This window comes from Sabethes cyaneus, chromosome 3 (genome assembly GCF_943734655.1).
Source record: "Sabethes cyaneus chromosome 3, idSabCyanKW18_F2, whole genome shotgun sequence".
In the NCBI taxonomy this organism is placed as follows: domain Eukaryota; kingdom Metazoa; phylum Arthropoda; class Insecta; order Diptera; family Culicidae; genus Sabethes; species Sabethes cyaneus.
Window position 1 is genome coordinate 224,457,171 of NC_071355.1, and position 24,933 is coordinate 224,482,103.

Here is a 24,933-nt window from a genome sequence, read left to right on the forward strand (position 1 = left end):
ATCCGGGGAATACGGTTATAATAAGCTCCCGTTACAACTTGTTTCAAGCTGCGGATCTCCAAGCTTAAATAAAGAAGAACGGTACAGAACTTCTTAAGCGTTGCTTTAATGACCGTCCCTTTCTGAATTTTCCGCTCTTTCTCCTTCACACATTGTTTTGTTCTTATTGGATACTATTAACACCTCGATTGTGGAATAGTACAGTCACAGACAAACCGACGAGACGCTCGCGTTAATTCCATCGTCCAATCAAAAACCACTCATTTTTCAAAAAAAGCATGTTTCGCAACATTACCACACCGCAGAGCACGAGTGTTGCTTCGAGTTTTCAGTATAAAATCATACAAATGTGAAAACTCTACAGCGTTAAACCCTGCAAATGCAAGCTACTCCGCAACATGCATAACAGAGGGTGCTAATGTGCAAGCAAAATGTGTAGGACGATGGTTTTTATAGGATTTTATTCTATGCGTCATGTCAGTTCGTCAGTGGTACAGCTAGAAAAAATTTTAATATTTCTCGTTTAAAAATAATCTATCAATTATTCGGCAATCAGTAAGCAAATGACATTATTTTTTATAGGGTGCTGGGTCGATTCTGGGTCTCAAACAACAATAACTGTTCTATAGAATTCCTATGCAGTAAATTCCCGCCTAGTGCTTTTGATGTTTAGATTCCCGTGACCGAAAAATGGTGACGTGACGGAGGTCAGTTTCACATTGGACCACTTCGTCATTTTTTACTGGAAATTTTCTAGGGAGCTTCACTGTATCTTGTACTTTTTTTTAATTGTTGCACAGTATACGAGCTTAAATGTCTTTTCGTCAATTTCGGGACCATACAGATTGTTACGGTTTACCGATTTGCAAAAAGTCACAGATCCACTGGATGACTCTGCACGCAAAATTGATCGATCCGACATTCTGGTTCCTAAATCGGATGAAGACGTCCCACCTAGCTCTTGATCTTAGCATTGCGTCTTGCTGGCCGTGTTGTGGAGCATAACTCGGTGGCAGCAAACCAATGATGGGTTTACTGCGCCAATGTCCTGGACCTGTATTGGCACTTTTGGTTGCACCCAATATCCCGACGAAACGGGTTCAAACTGAACCGTAGTGCATGAAAACGAACGGCAGATCGTATTTTCGACAAAATACGCGTACACTCGGAAGTCTGCTGGTTTAATTTTACTTTTTCGGGTCACCTCGTGTGCACAACACGTCTACTGCTTTCGCGATGCCAGGAAAAGAGAGCGAATCTTTGCGCTGACAGATGACAGTTCGTCTGCCAACCTTTCTTGGAGCATGCTTGTCGGTCTGCTTGTTCTGGCTTTTTTGTCTCAAGTTTGGAATCTACTCGCCTTTCTAATTTGTGCTTAAATAGCGTAATGACGTATTTCAATGTTGCCGTTTATATGAATGTAAATGTAAATAATGAATTATAAAATTGAGCTGTTATTTTGAAAATCGCCAAGCACTTAATTTAGATTAAATTCGTCCTTGAAAATTAATTGTTAGCATTAATTTTTAAAATTGTGAACAGCAATGAAGGCTACTGACAAAATTTGGCAAAACTAGTGATTTTTAATCATAGAATCATGAGTAATCCTATAATGCTAACTATCGGTAGTATCAGTAACCAATAACCTATTAGTTTAGGTTTAGTGATATGTATTTATGAGAATCGTGTACGATTAAAAACAATTTCTTTTTTCCATTTCCCTCAGAATATCCTATTAACTTGGTCGCTTTCATGAGATAGTAGTAAATCAACCAATCAGCACTATGACACACCTAAAAATTGACACCCTACCCGATCCGGGTACACGCTACCGGCTGGCAGAAATCATTGGCAACGGAGTCTGCGGAAAGGTGTACAAAGCCGTAGACACCAATGCAAGCAACAAGAATGTAGCGGTCAAGGTGCAAAAGTACGAAGGGGACACGAAAACCGCTATCCAGGAGGAATACAGGATATTGCGCGACTATTCCAATAACACTAATCTGTTGGATTTCTATGGGGTCTACCGGAAGAAGCTTACCGCAGACATAGATGAGATTTGGTTCATCCTGGAGGTGAGATTTTAGATTTTTTTAGTGAGATAAGCATTAGTTCATTCGATAATTTATTTGTCTTTTCCTAGTACTGCGAAAGCGGACCAATCATAGATATAATCAGAAAAATACATAATAGCAATCGACGTATCATCGAGGATCATATAGCGTTTATTTTAAGAGAAACAGCGAAAGCTTTGATTTATCTTCATGAGCATCATGTTATCCATCGAGATGTTCGAGGTAGCAATATTCTGCTCACCAAGGAAGGAGAAGTCAAGCTGTGTGATTTTGGAATTTCGCGAGACATTAAATCTACACTTGGTAAACGAGGAACCTGCATTGGTTCACCCTGCTGGATGGCACCGGAAGTTATAACAAGTTCAAAGAGTGGTGAGTTAGCTCCTTGCAGTAGTGAAGTTTAGTCTCGCTAATATTTTATCTTCAACAGAAGCGGAAGCGTACGACAGTAGAGCCGACGTGTGGGCACTCGGCATTACGGCAATCGAGCTCGGTGATGGTAAACCCCCGTTCGGTGACATGCATCCAACAAGAACGATGTTTCAAATTGTTCGCAATCCTCCGCCGACGTTGTATCGACCGGCCAACTGGACTCAGAACTACAACGACTTCATTGCCGAATGTTTGGAGAAAAACGCCGATCATCGCCCATTCATGATGGAAATCATCGAGCATCCGTTCTTCACACAACTACCGGAAAATGATTACCATGTAAGCTGGTTTATACAGTTTTTATGAATCCTTTATAATTTTTTTTACCCTTGTTCAGTTGAGTCAAGAGCTGAAGATGCTAGCTGCTTCAGTTATGAATGTTACACTACCAGCGAAAGATGACGTTAAGTTAATCAAGGGAGCTCTCCAGAAACCGGATAACAGAGTAGAGAAGATGTATGTCGAGGATTTGGCCGCACTGGAGAACATCACCGAAGAAACCGTGCTGGAAGAGTTGATTCATCGCTACAAATGTGGCTCCACCTACACTTTTGTCGGTGATGTACTGATTTCTATGAATACGAACGAGAGAATGGGAGAATATCCCAAAACGGTAAGTCCATTCTTAAATATTCGTACCTCTTTTGGTTGTAAAATATGTGTTTAAAACGTAGAGGAATATATTTTTATTCCATCATTCATTTATATTTGTATTTGGTTTCAAGAGTACATCGGGAAATCCTTTTAAGTGAATTTATTTTTATAATGTAGACAACGTCATAACCTTGTAATTATGCAATCTAAACGTTGTAGGTATATTACTGCGTTTCACGTACCAGCTTCTGTCATAAGAATATCGTGAATGTCATGCATAAGTTCCATAATAATATTCTGGCATTTTTGTTGTATAATAGCTGATTAAGATATCGTTACCTGACTATTAGCTACCTTTATAGTTATATAAATTATACACGCGATGTACATATGCGATTGAAAAGCTATTCTAGAACCAAAATTATTGTTGGAATATTTTAAATACTTGATAGCGAATATTGTAAACAAAAGTTGTTTTTACTATTTTTCCCACTAGTTCCACTCGAAGTACGCGTTCAAATCCCGTTCGGATAATGCTCCGCACATATTCGCCCTCGTGGACAGTGCCTATCAGGATATGCTGCACCACGAGGAACCGCAGCACATCATCATGGCGGGCGAAAGCTTTTCGGGAAAGACAACCAACGTGAAGCTGAGCATGAAGCACCTGTCCATTCTGGGCGAAGGCAATCCCGGCGTGTTCAATCGAATCGAGTCCAGCTACAAGATTATCTCTGCGCTCGTTAACGCGGGCAGTCCACTCAATCCGGATTCGACTCGAAGCATCATGCAAATTCAGATGACATTTGGTCCTTCCGGCAAACTTTCCGGTGCTATATTTTGGGTTTATTTGTTGGAAAAGTTTCGCATTTCATCGACTAATATGTGAGTTAGCAAAAGCTTTTACCAACGCTTGCTGATAGTGCTAAAGCTTTTCATCCCTTCAACAGGAACCAATCAAACTTTCACATATTCTACTACTTCTACGATACGATGGAAGCAGAAGAGCGTCTGCGTGACTTTTCGCTTGAAAGAGGGCGAAATTATCGCTATCTCCGTATACCGGAATCTAGCAACGGCACCAAACTGAAGTACTGCCGTGACAACGTGCAAGGCAACATTCAGGCGTTTAGAGAATTCGAGCAGCTGCTGCTGTTGCTGGAATTTTCGCCTGAACTACTCGAAACGGTGTACAGAACTTTGGCGGCTATTTTGCTGCTGGGCGAGGTTCGGTTTAGAGATGCCGATAACGGGACCGAACTGGAAGATTTCGCTACACCCCACAAGGTAGCCTCGTTGTTGAAGCTGGATGAGAAAAAGTTCCAGTGGGCGCTGTTGAATTACTGTGTTATCATAAAAGGTGCCGCACAGAAACGTCGCCAAACGCCGGACGAGGCGAGGGATGCCAGAGATGTGCTTGCGGCGACCATCTATAATCGGTTGGTGGACTGGCTAATTAATACCATAAATCAGAAGCTTTCGTTCGGGAGGGCCATTTAGTAAGTATTTTTCTTTTGACTGTTCATTTTAATATTTATTGTTCTTAGATAATTGACACGCGGTAAAATTTTTTTACCTTTTTTTCGGGAAGAGTAAATGCTTTATCTGAAAAATGAAAATTTAGATAAACTGAAAAATCTTATTATTATTACCATTATTATTACCACTATGTATTACTAGGACACATTAGACACATTACTAGAAACATTAGTTAATTTAAAAAATCTTGTCTAAAAATTCTACATTGTACATGTTGTTGTTGCTATCTCAAAATACGTCAGACTCTTGTCTTTTCTTCCAAATTAGAGTGGTTCAAAAATCATCACTTTTGCCTTGAGTTTTTTTTCAACACATAACTTTTAAACAACAGAATGGCGTTTTAAAAACTTTGGCAACAAATAAATAGTATTTTTACAAGCTTTTCGGGAAATTGTGATAATGCAATGGTGAAGAAATCAAAACCTTCTAGATTAAGTAGCTTTTTCATATCGTTTCTGGTTCTGGTTCATTATAATTTAATTTGTATACGTCTGCGATATTCGAGTAATTCGGAGTCAAAATTAGGGTATTTTTTATGTTAAACTACACAATTGCTAAAAGTACTACAATTGCTAAATAAACAAATTAAATCCTTGATACGGAAGGACTACAAAATCCAGTCGAAACGTCGGAGAAAGTACAAACACTATTTTGATTTAATGAGACTGACAGCCGACAAAAATAAAATAGTGAACAAACAAAGATAGAGGAATATTATGTTCAGCAAAGTTGCGTAATTTTACTATTTGTACAACTTTATGTAACATGGAAAGGTCATACAATAGTTACAAAGAGAGCTAAAATAGGAAAACTGAACTGAACAATTCATACAGGTATAAGAAATAGGATTATTCTATCTTCGCTGAAGAGATAAAAGGTTACTATCTTCAGCAAAGTTTCTTTTAATAATATGCTCCAAAACTTCGCAGAATACATCAATGTGTGACTTACACTTTTATGATGGCTTTTACGACCAAAATTGCTCATGAAAACCACAATAAGATTGAAATAAAACTCATAATGTTACTTGGCTTGGGTTGCCATATGGATGGTACAAAATGGTGGCGAAAGTTTGGCGACTACAATGGGCCGGTCACGTCGCAAAAATACCGGACGATTGTGCAGTGCAATCCGTTCATTTCAAAACCTCGCCACTGGCATCAGGAGTAGAGGGGCTCAATGTGCTAAATGACTCGACCAACTTAAAGCCGACTTGCGTGTGTCGAGACGCTCAACGAGTAGGCGACGAGTAGTGTAGGACCGAGTGTAGGGGAGAAGAATTTTTGATACGGCTAGAGCCACTCCCTGCTAAAGTAGTAAATAAGCAAGTGTGCCTCCCAGTTGGTTTGGCTTCGAGGTATAACGCTGGCCTAATAAGCCAGTCGTCGTATGTCTGAATCTCGGCTGGGAAAGGCTATTAGAGTCAGTAGGATCGTAGACACTGGCCCTGCAATTGTCCTGTACTCTAACAGCTGGCTGCGAAGTCTGTCGAATAAAAACAGAAGGTCAAGTTTAGATAACGGAATGTAGCACCAATGGTTTGGTTTAAGCAAGTGTGCCGTTTCACTGAAGTGTTTGTAGAGCTACAGGTGTAGCCTGGTTTTCAGTAACCCGATTTCTCTTTCAACTTGTTAAAGATCTGTTGCTGAGTTTCTCTTTCTCCTTACGCATGTCTGGTTTTGGAGGGAAGGGAGGAAATCTAATCACAAACGAGCGCGAGATAGTTGGCAGGTGGAAGCAGGTTTTCGATGAACACCTCAATGGCGAAGTGGCAGAATGACGCGAAACGGAAGTTAACCTAGGAGTGCTCCATAAAGTCAAACGAGAAATCTGGTTGCTGAAAACCTACAAAGCCGCTAATAAGGATCGCCTACCGGCAGATCATTCTAAACATGACCGAGAAATGCTGGAAACGGCTCCACATTGGGTTATTTCCAAGACTTAAAAATCGGCTCGACTGCTGCAACTATCGCGGCATAACGCAGGTCAACGCGGCCTACAAGTTTTTTTACCAGATCCTGTTACGTCGACTCTCACAAGATTTCGTAGGAATTTACCAGGTAGGCTTCGTGGAGGGACGCGCAACTAAGGACCAAATTTTCAATATCCAGCAGATCTTGCAAAAATGTCGGGAGTGCAACATGCCCACGTATTACATTGTTATCGTTAACATATAAACAAATAAACAAAAAATCGTATGCTCGCACCTTACGCTTAACTCCACTCATTAGATTCTGTACAACATCTGGCTGCAGCTTCTTCTGTACGAAAACCCGCTTTTGCTGCATGTCTTCCTCAGATTTGAGCTCCTTGGAATGCTTTCTTAGTGTCTTAGGCTTCATAATAGCCCAGTATTTTTCATGGGCCTTAGTTCCGGTGCGTTGAAAGGGGGCGAGGCTCATGTCCTTGGGTACGAAAGTGGCCCGTTAGCGTCATACCACTCCAGAACATCCTTTGAATAGTGGCACGAAGCTAGATCCGACCAGCAGATCGTAGGGCCCTCGTGTTGCTTCAACAGAGAAAGCAAACGCTTCTGTAGACACTCCTCGAGTTAGATCTGCCTGTTTACAGTCCCGGTAATCACGTAATTAAAGTTTCTGCTTCGTTACTTCCTCCGGAACATCAAACTGCTGGGTGGTCCGCCCCGAAAGCTGCTGGAAGTCCGCCTTAACGTAAGTCTCATCATCCATGATGAGACAATGAGGCTTCGTCAGCATCTGGGTGTACAGTTTCCGGGCCCGTGACACCGTGGGAAACACCGTATTTTGCCGTTCGTCACGATTTGGATCCTTCTGCACTTTGTACGTAGTCCCTCTTGGTCCTTATGGTTCTCTGAACGAAAGACTTAGACAGATTCAACTTTTTGGCCATATCCCTGACCGAAGCATTGGGATTCCGCTTAAACGCTCGTGATCCTGATCACTAGTAGATCATCCGTTCTGACCGCATTTGTCTATCCGTTCGATACTCAGAGTTTCGTAGTAATGTTTAATCACACGACTCACCGTTGATTGCACGATTATTTTCCGATATCCCGATGAGTGCGTTGAGGATTTTCCAAGTGCTTGCGCAAAATCAATTCGCGACGATGTTTTTTACTTGGGGTCATTTTTCCAATATTCGAAAAACTGACTGCGATAAAAATAAGATTTAAACAATACACTTCAAAGTTTGAAGATGCAATCTCGGTTAATTTATGAACGCTTTGACAGCACTTCGATTAAAACTGAGTGCTAATCGACCTGAGCCAGGTTAATTTATGAATTCGCTATAAACAAGCTACATTTTCAAGTACCGTTGCCTAGATTGATGCCTAACATTCCAATACGTATTTGCTTAAATGTTCGTATTATTTTAATTTTGAAATATTGGCAAAACACGTTTGCCTTATCGAGTCTCGTGATAGGACTGTCATTTTGTTCTTAACAGAGAGTGCAGATGACAGTACCGTAGCGTGCGATTGTCCAAACTAGCTCTTTGGAGCGCCAAAATGCTCTTGAACATCTGTAAGTTACTAACAATAAAGTACTGCGCTTGGGAGCCGATCGGGCGTCAAATTGAGTCTTTACCAAGAGTGTCACAATGTCATGCTACGGCAGCCACTCACATCTATAGGTTAATTTTGAGCGAAAAAATTCCCAAGTAATACAAAAATATATTTATAGGAACTGTATTGTGTGACTGAATCAATACGATATATCTGAAACAACAATTCTTTTCGTCTTTCAGTGGTGATCAACATTCAACAACCATCACCGACCATTTCGGATTTGAATGCTTCCATCGTAATCATATTGACCAATTGATTGTAAACTCACTGAACGAACAGATGCAGTATTTGTACAATCAACGCATCTTCGTGTACGAAATGATTGAACAGGTATTTCGAAGATCATCCCTTTCAAAACAACCTTTAAAACACTGCCAATTTTAACAGGAAGAGGAGCAAGTTCCGGAGGTTCAGCTACACTTCTACGACAACAAACTGGCGGTGGACCATCTGATGAGCAAACCGAAGGGTGTTTTCAGCTTCATCGATGACGCTAGTCGAGGCCGCCACACCCAGAGCTACATAATCGACTCCTTACAGTCCAATAACAGTCCGTTCATCAAGCGTGCCAGCAATCACGAATTCACTGTAGCGCACTATACCGGTCGAATTGCTTACGACGCACGCGACATGCCAGACAGAAATCGTGATTTTATTCCACCGGAAATGATCGAAACGCTCAGGAACTCCGGCGAACCGATGGTGAAGATTATGTTTACCAACCAGTTAACAAAAACCGGCAACTTAACGATGGCTAGTGAAGAGACCTCGGGACAGCAAGTGACGGAACCAAAACCGAATAAAAAGAAACGTTGGGGAGCTGCCCTGGTAGCTGAAAAAAGCAAGGCCAAAAAGATGATGAATACTTTGTCGCGTGGAATGTACTCTCAGATTCACAAGATGCGAACTATTGCAAATGTGTTCCGGGCTACCAGTTTGGAGCTGATTCGCACATTGGCTATTGGACCGAACAGTGGTGGAACTCACTTTGTTCGTTGCATCCGTTCGGATTTGGAGTACCTACCGAACGGGTTATCCAAAGAGATGGTCCGCCAGCAGGTTCGTGCAATGGCTATTTTGGACACGGCGAAGGGTCGCCAGAGAGGCTTTTCGCATAGGATTCCATTTCAGGAGTTCCTTAGACGATATCAGTTTCTGGCATTTGAGTTTGATGAGAATGTTGAACTGACCAGGGATAACTGTCGACTGCTGTTGATCCGGTTGAAGTTGGAAGGTTGGGTTATTGGAAAAACTAAAGTTTTTCTCAAGTACTACAATGTAGAGTATTTGTCGCGCTTGTATGAAACGCAGGTCAAGAAAATTGTTAAGGTTCAGGCAATGATGAGAGCGTTCCTTGCCAAACGAAATATTGCTTCGAAGCTGAAGAATCTTCATCGGGAGTCTGGTGAGTTCCAGTTGTGCTTTTGTTGTTAATCTTTACTAAGTCATTTTTTTCTAGTTCGCAAGCGACAAGAGCCTTCTCAAAACGTAGACCAAGCTGCAACGAGAATTCAAACAGCATTTCGAGGACATCTTGCCCGTAGAAAATACAGTCCACTTATAAATGAACGAACTGGAAAGCTTGATCCGGAAACAGCCGATTTTCTGAAACCATTTGCCTATCGTTGGAGAAAGAAATCGGTTTATCAAATACTGTTGCGATACCGAGCTGCTCGTTACCAAGATCTAGTGAACTTTTCACAGCAGGTTTGAACATTTATTGTTTTTGTTTCTGTTTTTTTTTTGTAAACTTAAACGTCTTACTTTTCAGGTTCACATTTTTAATCAAAGATTTGTCGCCGGCGCAACTACCTGTAGTAATTGTATTTTATTGGAAAGAATAGATTCCAACCAGCGGAACCGTGGTTTGCTGGGTCCCATGAAACTATCGGTTTGGAAATTACCCTTCCGTATGGACGACATTCCCTTCTTCGATACGACCTACATGTGTGACCCGTCAGTTGCAACATACGCTTACACCGGGAACGATTCGGAAACGGAAGATTGGGATGCACCATTACGTAGAAGGAAAAATCTCTCCGCGGATATTGCACGGTCAACACACCGGGGCGGGCAGAACAATGCCGTACATCACAGTCTGGCTAATGAACCATTCCATCGTGATCCCACCTTGCCTATCAGAAGGTAAAGCTTTAACCATGGAAAACAAAAAAACATTTGATAATCAATCCACTATTAACAGGATATCACCTCGTCAAAATAACGACTACGCGGCACGACGATGTGGAGGTTCTTCACCGATTAATAATTGTTCCTCCTATTCTCCTGTCTCCTTTGCTCGGCAGAATGTAGACGATATGAGAAACCGGTTCAACTCTCCCAGCCCAGGCGATTTGGCAACCAAAACTGCCGTTTACAAGAAGAGACCAGCCCCGAAGGCGCCAGGTGGGTTTAATAAAGCATCATCCCCACCTATTGATAATAAACAATACAAGAAACGTCCAGCACCGCAGCCAGTTAAATCATGGGAACCCAGGACCGGAGGACATGAGTATGGATTCGAAGGCAAGATTACACCCACGAAAATCAATCCGATAAAGGAGCTGCAGATGATGGGAAGAAAAAATTACGACGAGGTTAAATTTTTCGATCTTATTTGTCTGTAGCACTAAACGTTTTTGCTTTCAGAATTATAACTCGGATGACGAACCGCCATTCAACTTCCAGGGAATGTTACGCAAGACCAACTACAATCGAGCATCGATGAAGCGAGCTGTAAGCGACAACCGCATGTCTACGACTAACATCGATTTTGAGGATAGCAACAGTAACAGTGTTAACAATAACTTTTACATGGATAACGGTCACCGTTCGGAGGGAAATATTGTATACCAGAGCAAGGTAAAGGAAACTCGGTCGAAGACGACGACATATAATGAACCACAACCGGGCCCTTCCAAGAGTCATCACTCCATACCGACGTTCGATGAAAATAAAAACAACTACGTACAGGAAGAGATCGCTCCGGGAATCTTCGTTGAGGGATACGTAGCGGATCTGTAATGGTGCCTTCGCAGAGAACTATGTATAACTATTTTCGCAGTTTATTCTTGTTTAGTGTTGGGCTTTATTGTCCTAGTAGGAAAATGTTGATTAGTTACTCATCTATTGTTAAACCTAATTAGATTGTAGTCGTTTCGCAAGATTAAAGACCTTGTTTGTTCCATTGTCTTGCGTTTCATTTCTATAAGAAAGATTTAATAACTTTTTGATGCTGGTTTGGTGGTAGGGTAAGTAACAGTATCCATGCTGCTTACGTCTCTCTTGGGCTGTGCAAAAATCATTTGCGTTGTGTCTGTGTCTGTGATGCTAAGAAGGCTGAACAAGGACAGTATTCCAATTGCAATGGTTCAATTGCCTTCTGCCGTCATCGTTGTCGTCAGCATAGAGTCGGTCCAAGAAACATTTTATTTTTGTATAGTAGCTTATAAAGCGCTCATTTAATTGGTTTTAGCTATATAATAGTTGAATAAGCTACTCTTAAGCAAATGTTTGTTGGACGGGTAACTCGCGTTGTGTTAAGCAATCGTACCATGTACGCTGGGAATCCCTCCAAGCAGTGGCTGTAGTTGTAGGTCCTACCTGCAGAAATTTCCGTCGTGCATCTGGCGAAATTCGAGAGGTTGTGGTGGCCGGCCACGTCGCAAGGATGCTGTAAATACGACTATGCAGTGAAATCTGTCCACTTCAAGAATCCCATCAGTACCAAGAATAGAAGAGCTGAACGCACTAGATGGCTCGACCAGATTGAAACCGACCTGTGTCCTGTGTGTAAAGGCGCTTAACGAATTGGTGACGAGTAGCTCAGGACCGAGTACTAATCAACCTGGATTCTCTGCAAACACGTAGGGACGTAATCAAAATTGTCTTTATATCAGATGTTTTTACGTCCCGAATCGACTGCCCTTGGATATTGGAGAGAATTGACATTTCAGCTCCATCTCGCTTAACACGAAATAATTTATTCTTACGTATACCACACAGAAGAGCCAACTAAAGCACCTTTAGCATAACTGGCTTATAACGCAATTTTAACCGTTTCGTATCCTGTTTTGACTTTGGCGTTAGCAACAACGTGTTAAAATCTCGCTTCAGAACATTGGCTGAAAGTTTTTATTAGTCATTGGGATCAAGAAATCTGTTGATTTTTTTAACAAATAAACAAAGACCAAGAACAAGAACAAGAACAAGAACAAGAACAAGAACAAGAACAAGAACAAGAACAAGAACAAGAACAAGAACAAGAACAAGAACAAGAACAAGAACAAGAACAAGAACAAGAACAAGAACAAGAACAAGAACAAGAACAAGAACAAGAACAAGAACAAGAACAAGAACAAGAACAAGAACAAGAACAAGAACAAGAACAAGAACAAGAACAAGAACAAGAACAAGAACAAGAACAAGAACAAGAACAAGAACAAGAACAAGACCAAGACCAAGACCAAGACCAAGACCAAGACCAAGACCAAGACCAAGACCAAGACCAAGACCAAGACCAAGACCAAGACCAAGACCAAGACCAAGACCAAGACCAAGACCAAGACCAAGACCAAGACCAAGACCAAGACCAAGACCAAGACCAAGACCAAGACCAAGACCAAGACCAAGACCAAGACCAAGACCAAGACCAAGACCAAGACCAAGACCAAGACCAAGACCAAGACCAAGACCAAGACCAAGACCAAGACCAAGACCAAGACCAAGACCAAGACCAAGACCAAGACCAAGACCAAGACCAAGACCAAGACCAAGACCAAGACCAAGACCAAGACCAAGACCAAGACCAAGACCAAGACCAAGACCAAGACCAAGACCAAGACCAAGACCAAGACCAAGACCAAGACCAAGACCAAGACCAAGACCAAGACCAAGACCAAGACCAAGACCAAGACCAAGACCAAGACCAAGACCAAGACCAAGACCAAGACCAAGACCAAGACCAAGACCAAGACCAAGACCAAGACCAAGACCAAGACCAAGACCAAGACCAAGACCAAGACCAAGGCCAAGGCCAAGACCAAGACCAAGGCCAAGGCCAAGGCCAAGACCAAGACCAAGACCAAGACCAAGACCAAGACCAAGACCAAGACCAAGACCAAGACCAGAACCAAGACCAAGACCAGAACCAAGACCAAGTCCAAAGCCTAGACCAACACCTAGAGCTAGACCTAGATTAAGACCTGGACCTAAACTTAGACCTAGACCAAGACCAAGACCAGCACCAGGACCAAGACCTAACCCAAACCAAGACCAAGAGCTAAATCAGGTTCAGATCCAAATCGAAGTTCAGATCCTAATACAAGTTCAGATCCAATGCCAAATTCAGATCCAAGTCTAAATTTAGATTCAATTCAAGACAAAAAAATAGGTAAAATTTTTCCAAAATTTAAACGATTATTACTTTTACAAAATAAGGCATTTTTTGGTGTAACCGATTGCGTTTGACAGGATTATCTTTCTAGTTTTTCTGAAATATTCCACAAATTGCACTGACTACTAGACTCCGAGACGTTCCGTGCTATCTTATCTTATGTGTTATCGTGTTCTGAAAAGAATCAGTTTTTCACATACCCTTGGTCACCCCGGAATTCCGGTGATCGCTATCCATTGTAAATGCCGGATTTAGAAAATACTAGAAAAATTTACCCGCCCAATTTGATTGCATTATAGTGGACGGTGAAACTTACATCAAGGTGGAGTTCAAGTGGCAGGGTTTTATACGGCTAGTTTCAAGATAGCTTTAGGAAAGAAAAGTTATCGAAGTTCCCGACAGCATATTTGGTTTGGCGGACGATTCAAAAGAATCGGAAAGCGAAATTTTCATGACAAACAGAACTGTTAACGATGATATTTCTGTGAAGCAATATTTGGAAATCGGAGGTTTAACCATATAATTTTTCCGTATTTTTTGTTATTGATCTTCAACTAGAAACAAAGTTTGTCCATTTATATAATAACACAATCTCGGCTGCCCAGATGGATTTGAATGAATTTCCCCGGATGTTTAACTATCCCGGAAATTCTCCCGCATTGATTAATTCTTTTATCATGCCAGTTGAATGTTGAAATCAGTGCTTAGAAATTTCATGTTTAATTTATGCATTATACTGTCTGAATTGATGCAATTAACTGCTCATCCTTTGATGTTTCTAGTACAGATAAAGTAAACTCAGTTTACGAACCTAAACACAACGATTCAAGCGAATTTCGACAATTAAATGAATGAAATGTAATGTGAATCATTCATTCAACTGCCGATAACGGCAAACGGAATTACAATAAACGTAAACATTGCACCGAAATTTCAATTAATTTCCTTCAACCAGGTTTTGGTTAGTTCTAAAAAGAAGGCAGCTTGAAAAACTAAACTTTAAGACCAAAAATAGCAGTCAAGAGCAAGAAAATTGATTAACTGGTTACACGAACAATCATTCAGCACTGAAATTCATGGATGAATTGTATCGAAGGGTAAAAAACTGAGAAAGACAAACACTGTTAGCAGCTCAGTAGTCATGTCCGTTAGCTGATAGATAAAAGAATACTACCAGGGGTAAAATTGTATGTGTTGAATGCGTTTTATATTCGCCTTCATGCTGTCATTTTTTTCGAGCACTGGTTGAAGCTCTTGGAGAAAATCGAAATTTTTCAGTAGATCTCTCTTTACGAAAAATAGATAAAACAAGGATATTCAGCAGTAAAATTTGTGTTGTATGGTACTAGATCGCATCCAAATAAATTTATTACGAACACCAGAATCTCTTTTTACGTCCGAAATTTGAATTATCGTCCTCTCTTTTTACGTCCAACATTTGAATTCACCTCCTCTTTTTTACAACTGATATTTTTGCCCAATAGTGGACGTAAAACGAGACTACAGAGCCAACGTGGCAAATGAACCATTCACTATGTCCCGTATTCATCCAGAAATAATCTGGTTCCTTTAATATAATCAGTGCACCTTTTAAACATGTTTGACCGTTCCATTCTTTATAGAGAAAAAAATCCTGTCAGACAGATCGAAATAGGTAAATTTAACAAAAGCAATATCTCTAACTAAACTTCTGTTGTCACTTTACTTTCAACTGATGCCAAAAAGCAAAACCATTCCTATTTTGTGTGACCTATTTTGCCACATTTGAAGCGTAATAGCTCCTTCAATTGTCGCATCTACTGTTGCTTTCGCTCCTGCCAATTTATTTTACGACCCATAAAGACTACTGTCACAGGTTGGTTGATGCCCAGGAAAATCCATTTTATCTACTGTAAAGGCATGTTCAACAATTCTTTTTTCTCATTACGAAAGAGTGCGCCCAGTAGGTGCTTATAGTCTCTAGAAATTGAGAATAAAACTGCGTTCGTTTACTTAAAGTGTTAGAATTTCTTCCAACATTTGGCACAATTCACATATGACATTTTCTTGAGTAACAAATGACTATTGAGGAGTACCAAAATTTTCATTTCCAACCAGTTAAAGCTTCGAACAAAGTCCCGACATGGCTTTGGGTTACTGGTCCTTATTTTATTTAGCTCTTTCCAGATTATTCCCAATTGCATCACTTCTTGTAACTCACAATTTATACAAATAAACAAACTAATAAACTCATACAGTTTAATTTACCATTTCGTATTTATGTACTTAAACACCATTAACAGCAAGCCTATCTAAAAGACCGTCATCATATTGTCAACATCAGTCATCAGTCATATAATCCGCCATCAACATTTTCGTTAAATTCAAATTTATTGCAACAAACGTAGTCAATTAGTACATTTCCCAAAAAACACGTGTATATATAATATGTACATACACTGTCAGTACTTAGCCTAAAAATAGTATCGGTAGTTAGTAATAATCTCAATTCTTCGGAGCACAATATTTAGTCAGACTCGAACGAGGCCTGATCGTTGATTGAAGAAATACGCTGGAGCAAGAGTGAATGTGTGGACAGCAACCGTTTCCCTATGAAATCGAAATTTTTAAACAAATTCAATCATTGAGCGTCGAATGCAAAGTCTCATCAGAAACACTTAGTTCTTAAAGTCAAGTCTTAACTAGTGTTTATCGCCTGTCATCTGGAAGTTTATTGCGTGCTGAATGAAAGCGGAAATGAGTTTGGATCCGAATTGTGATTCTGTTTCTGGAGCAATATTTCCCGGTTGGCTTCCTGGATGGCTTCCCAAAGTTTTGCTTCCGACATAATCTGCCTCATCAGATCCTCGACGGCTGGTTCGGTGTTCAAGTCGATCAGATTGGCCAAATTGTCCTCGTTCGGGTCAAATCCTTCGGTTACCTTTGCTCGGTTCTGTTCCGATGTTGTTTGATGTCGATGCATTAGGGCAATCGGCGTCACGGATACCACCGAACGCTTTTTGCCGCAGCCTGTGAAGGCATTGCAGAACGGTCGCTTCACAGGTGCTGGATCGGTGTTGTACTGCTTGTAGGCTCGGGGCTCCTGAAATCACAAGCGAAAGTTTGGTGTGTGAATTAGTCAGTCAGTATTTGTTTACTATCAGTACTGAGAAAGGATGAGCGATATAAGATACTTACTCTATCTATTACCCCGCAGTCTATCATTTGTGTTAAGCAAAGCATCGCGACCACTAGGGCGAAGAAAACTGCGGTGGCGGTGGGACTCATCGCCATCAGTTGCAGGATTGCGGGATGAGCAGTCGATGTCAGGCTGCAATCACAAACAGAAACGAAAGATGTATCTTGCTGTAGATAGAGGCATTTCCAGATTGTTCAATCAAATATACGCATGCAGCCTTGACCTAAAGCGTAAAACGTAAATGGCTTCCGGGCTCGGTTGGACGGAGAAAAACAAAAGGATATACCACGTGCGGTTCGCATGAGCGGCAAATGGTGCCGTGTGACGGCTCATGAGATATGTTTTATTTTTATAATTCTAAAAAATCAGTCTTGTCACCAAATAGTACAGTTGAGAAAAACCGCACGTCTTCAGGCATTTCCACCGCTTTCCACGGCACCCACAGACGGTAGGTGAAACCGGTGAAACAAAAATGGAAAGAGCGATGTACTCTAGACCCCCTGGTGACAGGATATGAGTGAAATATTGTGTTTTTGAAAGTGACATCGTTGCTTGGAACTGGAACGACACAAAATGAGCATTTAAAGGAATGATAGAGAAGCATAGAAAGGAGACCATAGCCTGTTGGGAAACACTTATGAAAACATTCCGTTTTGAGTGAAGGAGAATCTGAATACTATAGATAGCTAATATTGGCAGTTAACTAAAAATATGTTCCATTGTAATAGTCTGGTTAATTGTGACAACGTTTGATAGCATCAGGTGCTCTGAAATGGGCCGATGGTTTGTTAAATTTGAAACAAACGGGGTAAGTTTTAAACAAACTTTGCTTCTCAACATTGTCCAGCTTCGTCGAAACAAATAAATAAAGCTAAGTTTCTCTCAAGTTAATTCCAAATTTGACTAGATTTGTTTTATTTTGAAAATTAAACCTTCCTTTAAGGGAACTTCTATTATTATTTTATTAATTCGATAGAATTTATAGTTCTACTATTTATTATTAGTTGGTTGGTTTTCGGTGGCATGTTTCTTCCACCAATTTTCCATCCAAACCTGAATCATCGAATTGCAATCATACATCCTTAATTATTAGAAGTAGTATAGCATTTCGAAAGTTTTCTAGTATCTTTTATGCTACATATAGCCAACATTTAAAACTTAAACAGTTAAAACTTCAAGACCAGTCCATAAAACGTGCTATAACTTATCATAGGATTATTAAGTATAGCTATTTGGCAGAAAAGCTCAGAATTTTGAAAGAGTTATTCTTGTTTGAAATTGACGAATTGGAGTCAAAACTGCCACCGTGGCGCTACCTGCTGCGATGGTGATAGAAATGAAAACAAACGTCAGAAGCGGTATATTTCATAAATAATTTTAAGTAAATTACATTTTTAGCTAGTTTTTGATTGAACTTTACTTTACTAAACTTTTATCAGGTTTTTGTAAGAAATTTGCTGTTTTACAAAGTATTTTAGAAATAGTTTTAAAATAGTGAATTGAAAGAATAAATTTGAAGAATACTGTAAAAGTTGGAGCGGCGGCTTAACTAATCGAATACAGCAGGGATCCCAAATAGGGTTTTGCATATTATTGGAATGTTTTTCTACTTTGCAAAATCTTTATGCTTGTTTTGTATCGGTTCAAGTCAAAGTTCTAGAGATTCGAACATTTTTCAGTCTTAGCGAACCAAGTTGCTCCGGAACTACATGAAAATATGAATGTTCTCTTTGGTATTTTGCTTGCAATAGCCTGGTTTCTATTAATTTCACAAAAAAAACAGTTTTTTACCACTTGAGCCCGTGAAATTTTATAATTTTCCGTGATATATAACTTGTCTTTTGGCGCACAAATATACAAAAACATTATTTTCTCGTATATACTGTAAATAAACCATTAACAAAGTATATACCAAAAATAAAGTACACAATTTTCTTACATTTTGCAAAAATAATTTCACTTATATATTGTTTCACTACATTAGGAAAATTAAAAAAGTGATTTTTTTCGATATTCCTTGATATAAGGAAATCAGCACTGGGGTATTGATAAGACGGGGGTTCGTAACAGGGGGGAGAGCCATAACTCCGAAATGCCTGGACGTCCTGCCTGGAGGTTCTTCACCAAACTTGGCATACATGTTCCTTGGCACAAGGGAATCAGAACTCAGGGGGTTGACAAGAGAGGGGTGATAACAGGGGGGGGGGGGGGGTCATAATAGGGGGAGGCCATAACTCCGAAATGCCTGGACAATTCTTCATCAAACTTGGCATAAATGTTCCTTGACATTAGGGAATCAACACTGGAACGTTGACAAAAGGGGGGGGAATCCTTAACAAGGGGCTTGAGCGATCAAAATAAGTAAAAGGGGTTGCAATTCTCTTACATTGAAACCGATTGCAGTTGTGCAACTAACTTTGAGAAAAGATGGGGGTTCCACCGAGGAGGAATATATGGGAAATAAATCTTTGTTTCGTTTTCATTATAGCGATTTTCATTGAGCAAACCGATGCATAATCAGCTACGGGACAGAAGGGGGAGCTGACTGGGTGGGAACTGACATGTATGGGGATGAGAAACGTGAGTATGAATGTATATTCCGCTATAGCTCCGGAACTTCTGGACTGTTCTACATCAAACATCGTTTGTCAAACACATGTTGTTTGGCATGATTCTGTTATGCCGGGGGGTTGACAAAAGAGGGAGAGAACGGTTCAAATGGGTAAAAGGGTGCGTTTCTCTTGCATTTGGAGCGGTAGCAGTTGTAGGGGAAGACGGGGTAAGACGGCCCCCCTAAGCGAATAAATTACTAGCATAAAATGTGTACGAAAATTCACCTTTTCTTGTTCCACACATGGAAAAGCATTCATTTATCTACCATTAAAAATTATATAAAGAATTAATTAGTCTATTTTTCCGTCATTTTTCATCAATTTTCGAAACGTCTAAAAATTACTCGTTCACAACCAGGCGGGGTAAGAAGGACCACCAAAGGGGTAAGACGGACCATGGCGGAGTAAGGCGGATTGTGCAGATTTGAAGGTTTCTTTGAGTTGTAAACACAATTTCAATATTATTAACTAAGTAAGAACAAGTTCTTAAGGGGTTTTAGGTACATGTTAAAAGAAGGTATAGTTTAATTTAGAGACCTGCTAAAAGAAGGAATTTTACTACTAGTTCAATTTTGAAAATAAGAGTAGACGTTATTTTACTCCACAGGTTTTTATTTACTCTTTTCTTGGCGTTATTTTGTTGATTTGTCAGCAGGACTTTTACTCTTTGAATACACTTTACTTTAGGTGAAGGCAAGGAACGCAACACATTAAATGAGCCGTTAAGTGACTTGGGATCATCGAATTTTGATTCCGTTAGATCCAAATTTACATTGATTTTGTTATTCGAATTGCACTTGTTGGCTTCTTTTGACGTGGGAGACTCTGTGTTAGACTGTGTTAGGATGATCTCAGATTCGGGAATAATTTTTATTATAGGTGTACTCTATTTCGAAAAAGACATGCCTGCAAGTCGCAACGAAGCCTGCAAGTCGTAAATGATGAAGCCTGCAAGTCGTAAACGAAATGCGCATCTGTCAGAATAATAAAAAAGCTAGTCAAATTCAACAGGAAAAAAGTTGTTTTTTTCATTCAATATTTTTAAAATCTATTCAGACACTAAACAGAAGAACTTTAGGCAATTATGAGCACTATGACGTATGGCTCTTTTACCCCGTGAAAAATGGCCCACCTTACCCCTAGTTAACAATTTACATTATTTTGCTTTTATCTCTCAATCCGTACTATTTTATATACCTTTTCCGCCACACACAGAACAAGAATTGCCCAATTAAAGTCAGTGGTAAGAGAAACGACAAAATACATAGCTTTTTTTTGCTGAATAACCTTAAATTTGTTGCTGCTGAAATTATATCGCATGAAGACACTGCGAACGAAAAGTTTGTTTTGATTCTAGTTTTGACGTTGGATACGGCCGAGTGCCACAGGTTGCCTCGAAAGTGTTTAGATAGTCTAATAAACAAAACATACTGGGGCATTTGTAGAAAATTTAAGGATTTCTTGACGAAATCGATGTGGTCCCTCTTACCCCGCCGGGCCTTCTTACCCCTTGTTACCCTACAAGTTGTTTTATTTATGATAGGTGGAATAGTGTAGCCATTAAAAAAGGGGTGGTTCAAAAACGTAAAAAAGGTTTTATGTCGTTTTAAAGGGATTACCGAGAAGAAGACAGATTTACAAATGGTAGGGGTACAACGTGAGAGGAACTGATAAAGGGAGTAGACATATTCAAATGAAAAAAAGGATTTTGTTTCTTGCATTATGAGAATTTTCGTTATAAAAATAGATGTACACGTGACTGAGTGACAAAGGGGCCCCGAGTGAGATCGGACAATCAGCTAGTTTTATATAAATTTGACTTCGATTTTTGCTCATTTACTTGTAATAAACAGCACGTCCCTAGAATTATTTTATTGCTAGCAATATTTATTTATTTATTTATTTGTTCAAAGATTCATTTGGTCAATGCCTGCATGAATAAAACTACTAACTAAATACTTAAGGCCACCAAAAAGTTGAAAGTTGTAACTGAGACACTACATCCGTGTTACCGTAGGATCACGCAAATCAGCCTACATTTAACAAACAACAAATTTATCCAATCAATTCAATAAAGCCTACCGTCAATATTTTTTCAAGCTAGCATAGCAGCAATTTTTCGAAAAATAACTCCAAATCTTACTGGGGTAAGTTCAATAGTTTAATGTGATTTTCTTAAAGGATTCAAATGATGTGATGTTTATTTAAGGTTAAGGTAAATGAAATATACATATTTTTTACCATACTTTTACCATACATAGTGATGAAAAGACTAATTTGTCTGAATTCCGCTGAGTTAAAATCGATCTTCACAATAAAGCTGTTTTCATGTGGAATTCGATGGTAGAGTGTCTAGTTTACGGCTTTTAAATTTATTTTGCCTTAATTTTCTCAGTTTACCTTTGGTAAACTTATGGTAAAATGTTTCTTACGCGGTAAAAACATAAAGGAGACAAACATGTGTCAGGAACAAACATCCTACCATCGGATTTTACATGAAAATAACGTCCTTATGGTGAAATTAAATCTATTTATCCCGATAGAATCCAGAGAAAGTAATTTTTACATCTCTTTACACCGAGAAAATTAGGTCAAAATGCACTTCATCTGACCAAAACTGAAAGAAACAGACACGTGCCACGAACAAATACCATATCATTGTAATCCTTACTGAAAAAATCTTTCTCTTACTACCAGAACGTTAAACTTAGCCAAGTGGCATTTGAAAATATTCGGCTTTACTTCGAAAAAGTCCTTATTGTGCAGTGCATAAGCCCTAATTTACGTCACTAATTTCAACTTTAGAACAATTAACAGATGGCCCGTTGCCATACTCCAATTCCGTACCTTTTTTCGCTCAAATTTCTATCCAATGGTGTTACAGTAAGTTCAACCACAAAACCACTAATAGCACTTAACAACAACACAATCCGCAAGAAGGTTCTGGCGTAAATTCGTTCGGTAGTCCTGAGCGTCCTGCAAATTATACGAAGACGGAATCCGAACCTCCGGTGCTTGCCGCTGACTGGAGCTAATGAACGAAACGACACTGGAAATCTTATCGTCGGACGCTTTGCTTTTATACGGCAGGCTGCACGGCAAAGGACCTCCCAAGGCGCGCTTTTCTTGTAAATAGTGCGCCTCTCAATGTGCTGCCGTTATATAATTGCACATGATTTTTGCATAAAAATTTCCACAACTCCTTCCTTCCTGTGCGGGTTGGCTGGTTGTTTGTTGCCGAATCGTAAGCGGGCTAGCTCAAGATAGATCTACACTTTCCGCATAACGGCTTTGACGTTATTACGACGTTTTGAGAGGCACAATCGATGCAATCAAAACGAAGCTGCATCTGAACGGATGGAAAGCGAAGCAACATAGCATTATAGGAGCACGCCGGGTGCCACGGGAAAGTTCTTCGCGAATGTCATCGCACATGGCGATTGGCAGCGGTACGTTCGTCACGGCATGTGATCCGCTGACGTATTTGCTTCAGTTACTGCGAGTTACGGCACGGGTTTTCAGCTGCAGGTACCTATGTATATTTTGGTAGGAACAATTGCGATTAAAAATTTGTCAGTTTTTGACAATTTGGTAATTGGGTGCCTAAAAATAAACTCTAAAAGCAGCTCCTGCTGTTACTCACATTTTGAATCGTTATAGGTATTTTCCTAGCATTTGGTTTGGTAATTTTGTTAAGGAAAAGAAAATACCATTCTTCTATTACATTAAATAAAGATCTACTTTTAGTAAATCTATTTCTATTAAATAGAAATCTATTCCACTAAATACCTACTTTATTTAGATTTGGCGTTCTGCTATTTTCTCGCCTACTAACATTGCACCTTTCTGAACCACTCAAAAGCTGTGATTGTTTTCGATTCTACTGAATTTTTCCGTGGCTTTATGAAAAACCGCAAAATTTAATTTTAATCTTCGTAACGACCAACCCAATCGTTCATTCCTACGCGCCTTTTACACCCACGGTATTGAGGGCAGCAAGAAAAATTTTCACTTCAATAATAATATCGAAGCTCTAGATTTACGCTGCATCTGACTGGCTGCAGTTGGTTTTATTATCCGTTAACGCAATTGCATAAATGCATTGTATCACCTTTACATTATTGTTATACCATATCGGGACTCAGCTGGCGGCACGGATTAGCATCTGGGAACGCTTCAAACCATAATGGTATCCTTTGAACGCTTTCCAGCACATCATTGTAGCAAACACCTCCACCTTTCCGTGCATATATAATCCATTCAAATTACTGGAATTGAATAAAAATTTAGACGGAATTGGCCGGAACTAAATAGACTGTTGACTTCCTACCTGGAATGACAGGCACCGTACCACCAAGCACCCTGAAAGAGTACGGCACAGTTCTCCGTATTGTGGGTGTCATTATCTGAGTCCAACGTTGTAAACTTGAGTTTCGCCGCATCACTAAGTGAATCACCTGCAGTCCCACTGTAATTTCCTAGACTATTCAATGAATACTTTTCATTTGGACCACCAACGAGGATGTGGCTATACTTTGCAACCACAGTTTGACCTTCAAAATCTTCCAATATAATGTGCAACTCGTGTGGCTTCCCGTAGGTAAGTTCATGGATTTTTCGCAACCCAAGCCAGAACTCGCCTTTCAAACTGCCAAAGCCGGACTCGTACTCACTCCAACCGCGGTAGAAGTTTACCGATCCATCGAAACGGTTCTGTATAACGGTCCAACCACCACCTTCGTAATCTTGTTCACAGTAAGCCTCGAATGAATCCGTAAAACCCGGCTGCGGATGGATCCGTCGAACACCGGAACGTCGTTCTGGTACTTGGGCACAGGTGGCTGGTAGTTCCGGGGGTTCAAGCATCTTGATAGCTCCTGCTCCCTGCGTTCGAAGTCGATCGGACATGATTTTAAGAATGAAATCGTTCAACATTTCCGTTGTTGGCAGTACTTGCTGGACTCGATGGATGTTTCTAAAGTATTAATCGGTGGATCGAATTACGTTCAGCAGGCATATTATGGTAAGCTTTACTCACCCTACGTCAACCAACAATCGAGAAACGTTGTGAGACAACAACTCGAGTTCATTCTGAAGCGTCGGAATGGTTTCAACCGGCTCAACGGTAGCAGCTAGCTTCTTCAGCTTGGATTCAAAACCGCTCAAAAGTTTGCTTTGCCGCATTACAATCTGTTCCGTGTTGATCAGAGTATTTTGAAGATTTGTTACCACCGATTCAAGCGTCTGATAGTATTGCTTCGATCGAAGCTGATCCTGCAGTAAACTATGAAGAGGCGAAATTGTAATAGAAATTAGGTTCATGATTTAGCAGCCAAATCTATATCCCCTGGTTGTTTGAACAATTATTTTCATCAACTTTGCGTATGAGCGTCTGGTCTGGTAGCGAGGTACTCACCTAAAATTTATCGTTTCCAGTCCAGCGAGTGTCAGTTCATACCCGAAATCAGGGTCACTAACATTTTTTAAGCTCTCGGCACTAGAGCTGTGCGCGCAGACCAGAAAAATCCCAACAGACACAATTCGCGGTAGCAACATTA

At 40.1% G+C, this 24,933-nt stretch overlaps 3 protein-coding genes across 3 annotated transcripts; 1 reads left to right on the forward strand and 2 right to left on the reverse strand.

The window, feature by feature from the left end:
* The first annotated feature begins 1,784 nt into the window (after nt 1-1,784).
* LOC128741484 (neither inactivation nor afterpotential protein C) lies at nt 1,785-11,271 on the forward strand. Its single transcript, XM_053837341.1, has 12 exons — nt 1,785-2,075; nt 2,144-2,447; nt 2,506-2,786; nt 2,845-3,120; nt 3,598-3,986; nt 4,052-4,600; nt 8,370-8,520; nt 8,578-9,595; nt 9,650-9,897; nt 9,962-10,335; nt 10,394-10,787; nt 10,840-11,271. Exons 1-12 carry the CDS (start codon nt 1,785-1,787, stop codon nt 11,212-11,214), a joined length of 4,650 nt encoding a protein of 1,549 aa, XP_053693316.1. The 3' UTR covers nt 11,215-11,271.
* A 5,024-nt stretch (nt 11,272-16,295) lies between these two features.
* LOC128741485 (cardioactive peptide) lies at nt 16,296-16,852 on the reverse strand. Its single transcript, XM_053837342.1, has 2 exons — nt 16,763-16,852; nt 16,296-16,667 (listed from the first exon to the last, which is right to left on the reverse strand). Exons 1-2 carry the CDS (start codon nt 16,850-16,852, stop codon nt 16,296-16,298), a joined length of 462 nt encoding a protein of 153 aa, XP_053693317.1.
* Nucleotides 16,853-23,423: 6,571 nt separating this feature from the next.
* On the reverse strand, nt 23,424-24,931 carry LOC128740792 (microfibril-associated glycoprotein 4-like). Its single transcript, XM_053836357.1, has 4 exons — nt 24,792-24,931; nt 24,414-24,659; nt 23,706-24,350; nt 23,424-23,643 (listed from the first exon to the last, which is right to left on the reverse strand). Exons 1-4 carry the CDS (start codon nt 24,929-24,931, stop codon nt 23,517-23,519), a joined length of 1,158 nt encoding a protein of 385 aa, XP_053692332.1. The 3' UTR covers nt 23,424-23,516.
* Nucleotides 24,932-24,933: the final 2 nt, after the last annotated feature.